At 39.7% G+C, this 6,375-nt stretch overlaps 1 protein-coding gene across 1 annotated transcript; it reads left to right on the forward strand.

Annotated features, from left to right (window-relative positions):
• Positions 1-294: 294 nt before the first annotated feature.
• Positions 295-6,058, forward strand: LOC107461295 (probable sucrose-phosphate synthase). The gene is made up of 13 exons (XM_016079782.3): positions 295-643; positions 724-813; positions 896-1,140; positions 1,338-1,401; positions 1,536-2,234; positions 2,753-2,869; positions 3,027-3,158; positions 3,259-3,435; positions 3,798-3,851; positions 3,934-3,996; positions 4,082-5,026; positions 5,147-5,274; positions 5,556-6,058. Exons 1-13 carry the CDS (start codon positions 464-466, stop codon positions 5,833-5,835), a joined length of 3,174 nt encoding a protein of 1,057 aa, XP_015935268.1. The 5' UTR covers positions 295-463; the 3' UTR covers positions 5,836-6,058.
• Positions 6,059-6,375: the final 317 nt, after the last annotated feature.

The following is a 6,375-nucleotide window of genomic DNA, read 5'->3' on the forward strand; positions in this document are numbered from 1 at the left end:
TTTAAAAGTACTTTTGTAATTTATTAAAAGTATAAAAATTAATTATTATTAAATATTTAAAATTTATTAAAAAAATAAGATAGACGAAAATTAGACACTAAATTATAAAGAGGGAGCTAAAGTTAATAACGGCTTGTAAGTTGTAGCACAAGTGATGCAGCAAGAAGTGCGAGAGGATGGTCCCACGTCCCAGCACCCTCCGAGTCTCAATCACATGGACTTGTGCGGACCGAAATCGAAATCCGAATAAAAAGAATAAAATAAAAGGAAAAAAGAAAAATAACTTTAACCGCTTAAAGAGCTCAACGCCCGCAATCACAGTTCAGTGTTCCTCTCTCTCTTCCATTTCCAGACTTCTCTCCTCGAATATTCGCTCCTTCTTCTTCGTCTTCTTCAATAATACAGCATCTGCTTCTGCTTCTGCTTCTTCATCAAGTAGGAGTAGTAGCAGCGAGAAAAAGAGATGGCGGGGAATGATTGGTTAAACAGTTACCTAGAGGCCATACTGGACGTTGGCCCCGGTCTCGAAGATGCCAAGTCCTCCCTCCTCCTCCGTGAGAGAGGCAGGTTTAGTCCAACTCGCTACTTCGTTGAGGAGGTTATCGGCTTCGACGAGACCGATCTCTACCGCTCCTGGGTTCGGGTATGCTATTCTCTCCTATCATCGATCCATTATTCCATTCCATTCGATTCAATTCATTGTGTTTCTACCTTCGCTTCTAGGCTTCTTCTACCAGGAGCCCTCAGGAGCGCAACACCAGATTGGAGAACATGTGCTGGAGGATTTGGAACCTTGCTCGCCAGAAGAAGCAGGTTCGATTCGCTTCTATTCTATTCTCTTCAATTATACTCAATTCTGTTATTCTCTTTGATTGACTGCTTTGATTCGGTTCAGCTGGAGAGTGAGACTGCGCAGAGAGTCAACAAGCGCCGCCTCGAGCGCGAGAGAGGCCGCAGGGAAGCCACTGCTGATATGTCTGAGGACTTGTCTGAAGGCGAGAAGGGAGATCCGGTCAGCGACATCTCCACTCACGGCGGCGAATCCAACAAGGCTAGGTTGCCTAGGATCAGCTCCGCCGATGCCATGGAGGCCTGGGCCAACTCTCAGAAGGGAAAGAAGCTCTACATTGTACTCATAAGGTAGGCCTCGCTTTTATGCTTTCTTTTTACGAGTTTCTTCTTGAGTTTGTATTGAATAAGATACCTCCGTCAAATCAAATAGCGTGGTGTAACTCATTTGATTCAGAGATTCGGGGTGGATGGATTTAAACGAATAAAGAACTGAAACATTCTATGGTTATCATTTGATTTTAACAACCAGTACAAATGCAATGCAGCATTCACGGGTTGATTCGAGGAGAGAATATGGAGTTGGGACGTGATTCTGATACCGGTGGTCAAGTAATGCTTTTAGAATCTGCTCTGTTTTGATTGCTACTTGTATTGTTCTGCACTCTCTAAATGTTAGTATTTACCCTTTGATGTGCGAAACTTGAATTCTACCTTCTTTGTTTTGGTCTATCTCTGCTGAGCAGGTTAAATATGTCGTGGAACTAGCAAGGGCGTTGGGATCGATGCCAGGAGTTTACCGGGTTGATTTACTGACTAGACAAGTATCTGCACCCGATGTGGATAGCAGTTATGGGGAGCCAACGGAAATGTTGTCACCGAGAAACAACGATGATTTAGAAGATGAGATGGGAGAGAGCAGTGGTTCTTATATCATTCGTATTCCCTTTGGTCCAAGAGATAAATACATTCCAAAAGAAAATCTCTGGCCTTACATTCCGGAATTTGTTGATGGAGCACTTAACCACATTATACAGATGTCCAAATCTCTTGGGGAGCAAATTGGTAGTGGCCATGCTGTCTGGCCGGTTGCTATCCATGGGCATTATGCAGATGCTGGTGACTCTACTGCTCTTCTATCTGGTGCGTTAAATGTTCCAATGCTTTTTACCGGCCACTCGCTCGGTCGAGATAAGTTGGAACAGCTTTTAAAACAAGGCCGACTATCAAGGGATGAAATAAACTCAACTTACAAGATTATGCGTAGGATAGAAGCTGAAGAATTATCCCTTGATTCTTCTGAAATAGTCATAACAAGCACCAGGCAGGAAATAGAAGAGCAATGGCGCTTGTATGATGGTTTTGATCCGGTACTGGAGCGTAAACTACGAGCTAGGATCCGACGTAATGTGAGCTGTTATGGAAGATTCATGCCTCGCATGGCGGTAAGTACTAGATCACAGTTAAACGTTCCAGCAACAACTAGATGAACTTTTTTGTAGTCTAAATCAGGCTGTCTTGATTTTGAGTTATAGATTTCTCGTGGCTAGAGTTATATTTTCAAGTTTATATACCTTTTATGTATATTGTAAATTCATTTTTTACTCTTTTTTTTTAAGTCAAACAAGTAATGTTTCCAAACCCCCGCCCCACTCTCCCCAAAAAAAACATAATGAATTGATGAAAGGAATACATTCTTATACCAGTAGAATTTATAAGTTTTCCAGGAAAAGAATAGCTTTATTAGTTTATTTGGTGTATATGAAGACGACTTTGGACACGCGGAGTATATTACTTTCTTGTGAATGCATTGGGTGAGAAAGACTAGACATAACCTGTAGTTTGCTAGTACTTCTTGATAGCAGTAGGCATCCTGTTCCAATGCATGATTCTTTAAGTATTATTTTGTTGCTAATGCTATATCATGTAAAGTTGAATGTTATAATCTCCTTGCATCTTGCAGATTATTCCACCTGGTATGGAGTTCCATCATATTGCTCCCCAAGATGGTGATTTAGATGGTGAACTAGAAGGGAATTTGGACCATCCTGCTCCCCAAGATCCACCTATTTGGTCTGAGGTTCGAAATATGCTTTCTGCATTTCTTTTAGTGTTTCCTGGTATAATCAGCCATTTCTGTACTTCTGTTTTATAATTTATTAGATGTGACTTGTCTAACCAGTTCTAATTTTTAAAACCAATGTAATTAATAAATGTGTAACATTTTTTATTACCAGATAATGCGTTTCTTTACCAACCCTCGCAAACCAATGATACTTGCCCTGGCTAGACCAGATCCTAAAAAGAACATCACAACTTTGGTGAAAGCATTTGGAGAATGTCGCCCTCTTCGCGAGCTTGCTAATCTTGTATGAAACTCTTGACTATCATTTTGTTCTTTGCTTTTTGACTAAGCTATCTTGTATCGATTGTCTGACCAGTTGTCTACCACTCCTTTGGGATTTTCAGACATTAATTATGGGTAACCGAGAGGGAATTGATGAAATGTCAAGCACAAATGCATCTGTTCTTCTTTCAGTTCTAAAGTTGATTGACAAGTATGATCTATATGGGCAAGTTGCATATCCTAAGCACCACAAACAATATGAAGTTCCTGACATATATCGTCTAGCAGCAAAGACAAAGGTAAATATATCTGGGTCCAGTAAACAATATAACAATTATGTGTGACAAGCTTTAAAGAGGATTAGAAAATTAATATAACAGTCTTGTAATATCTTTTGCATGCTTACATATATAACTCCCTCCCCTTTTTAGCTTCCCTAGTTTTTAGTGTACTGCACAGTGTCTTATGTGAGTGTATCCACTTGTATATATTTCTGATGATTTGATAGTCTAGTGTGATTATATCCTCTTGTAAATACCTATCGTGAAATAATAGTCTTGCCTGAGTTACACTGGTTTAAATAAAATCTACATGACTTTATTCTCATTCCCTGCAAACTATCTTGTCATTTACATTTCATTCAGATCCAATATTTATGCAGGGTGTTTTCATTAATCCAGCTTTCATCGAGCCATTTGGTCTTACCTTAATTGAGGTGATATTCCGAATCTTAAATAATTTATCTTTGTTTAATTTATTTTCACACATAAAAATCAATTTACATATTTGTTGAGCAGGCAGCTGCTTATGGTTTGCCAATTGTTGCAACTAAAAATGGAGGTCCTGTTGATATTCATCGGGTATGCCCTCTGATTGGTGGTTATGTGTTTTGATTTGAGATGCTTCCCTTGGAAACTTCCATGACTGATTCTTAATGTTATACAGGTACTTGACAATGGTTTGCTTGTAGATCCTCATGATCAGCAGTCTATTGCAGATGCTCTTTTGAAGCTTGTCAGCAACAAGCAACTTTGGGCAAAATGTAGACACAATGGATTGAAGAATATTCATTTATTTTCGTGGCCAGAGCATTGCAAGAACTACTTGTCTAAAATAGCCACTTGCAAACCAAGACATCCACAGTGGCTGCGAAGTGAGGATGGAGGAGAAAGTTCGGAATCCGAGTCACCTGGTGATTCCCTGAGAGATATACAGGATTTATCTCTAAATCTGAAGTTTTCATTGGATGGAGAGAAGAGTGGTGGTAGTGGAAATGATAGTTCTTTAGATCCTGATGGAAATGCTGCTGATAGAAATACAAGGTTGGAGAATGCTGTTTTGTCATGGTCAAAGGGTATATCTAGGGACGTACGCAAGGGTGGGGCTACAGAAAGATCAGATCAAAATACAAATGCTGGTAAATTTCCACCATTGAGGAGAAGGAAGCATCTCTTTGTCATTGCTGTGGATTGTGATAATGCTTCAGATCTTCTTGAAACCACTAAAACAATATTTGAGGCTGCCAAAAAGGAGAAAGCTGAAGGCTCTGTTGGGTTCATACTGTCAACATCCTCAACCATGTCAGAGATACAATCATTTCTGGTATCGGGTGGCTTGAGCCCCAGTGATTTTGATGCTTATATTTGTAACAGTGGCAGTGATCTCTACTATCCATCACTCAATCCTGAGGACCGCCCATTTGTGGGTGACTTGTACTACCACTCTCATATTGAATACCGATGGGGAGGAGAAGGGTTGAGGAAGACTTTAGTGCGTTGGGCAGCTTCAATAATTGAAAAGAAGGGGGAGAATGATGAACAAATTGTTAGTCCATCGGAACAGCTTTCTACTGACTACTGTTATGCTTTCAAAGTGCAAAAGCCAGGGAAGGTAATTGTTTATTCAATTGTTCTGGTTAATGATTTGTATGAAAGGCATCTTGTTCAGTTTTGTCTCTTCTATGTTCACTTTAATTTGAGTATATTGTCTTATCCTATTTTGTTTTTGCAGGCTCCCCCAGTGAAGGAGCTTCGTAAGTTGTTGAGAATCCAAGCCCTCCGTTGTCATCCTATATATTGCCAGAATGGGACAAGACTGAATGTTATACCAGTATTAGCATCTCGTTCCCAAGCCCTTAGGTATTGTTTAATTATCCTTCCAAAGGTTCCATCTCGCCAATAGTTGGTGTTGCTGTATACATTGGTCTTCTCTGCATTTCCTTCTGGCATTCTTGGATGAAATTGTTCAATATCTTTGCAAATATGCCAGGGCGGAAGGATTGTTTGTGCTCATGCATATCTGGGAACTATTTTAAAGTCGTTTCGTATGTTAGTTTTTTTATGACCTGAGTCTTGACAATATCATTTCTTAAAAAAGTTTAATTTGTGACAGCTGATAACTTTATGTGATTCTCCTTTAGATACCTTTATGTTCGATGGGGTTTCGAACTGTCAAAGATGGTGGTATTTGTTGGAGAATGCGGTGACACCGATTACGAAGGACTGGTTGGCGGCGTACACAAAAGTGTAATATTGAAAGGGGTGGGCAGTAGTGCAATGAGTCAAGTCCACAACAATAGAAACTATCCTCTTTCAGATGTCATGCCACTGGACAGCCCCAACATTGTTGAGGCCGCCACCGGAAGTAGCAGCGCTGATATCCAGGCTTTGTTAGAGAAAGCAGGTTATCTCGCAGCATGAATAGTTTCATCTGCGCCTGGTTATGCCTTTCCTGATCCACAATGTTCATAAAGTTTTCTTGATACTCCCTTATATGTAACTACCATACTCATTCTCTTCATCAAACAACAATGCCCCCATGAAGCATATTTCCTCTTGTTCCACTTATGCTGCTTGTTGGTTTTGTACCTACACACCACATCACATCACATTTTTAATAAAGGGTTGTTCGCATTGCAATTTATATGCCTACTTTTATTCAGGCTTTTTGTCGTGTTTACACTATGATTGGAAGCTAACAATTAGTTAATCTCATCACACTTGTTTCCTTTAACATTTTTTCACTGATATATTTGATTTAATGGTTGAGATTTGCTGCTGTAAAAAATAACTGCAAAATCATCGTATTTATTTTCCCGTTTATATTTATCAGTTATAAGCGAAGAACAGGAGAGTGAAAATGAAGAACCGAGGATAGAGAATGATCCAAAACCAAGAGTATACAATGGATAAGGACTTGAGGTTCAGGTGAGCGATGATGATTGTGCTACTTCCAGAGCT

This window comes from Arachis duranensis, chromosome 1 (assembly GCF_000817695.3).
Source record: "Arachis duranensis cultivar V14167 chromosome 1, aradu.V14167.gnm2.J7QH, whole genome shotgun sequence".
NCBI lineage: Eukaryota > Viridiplantae > Streptophyta > Magnoliopsida > Fabales > Fabaceae > Arachis > Arachis duranensis.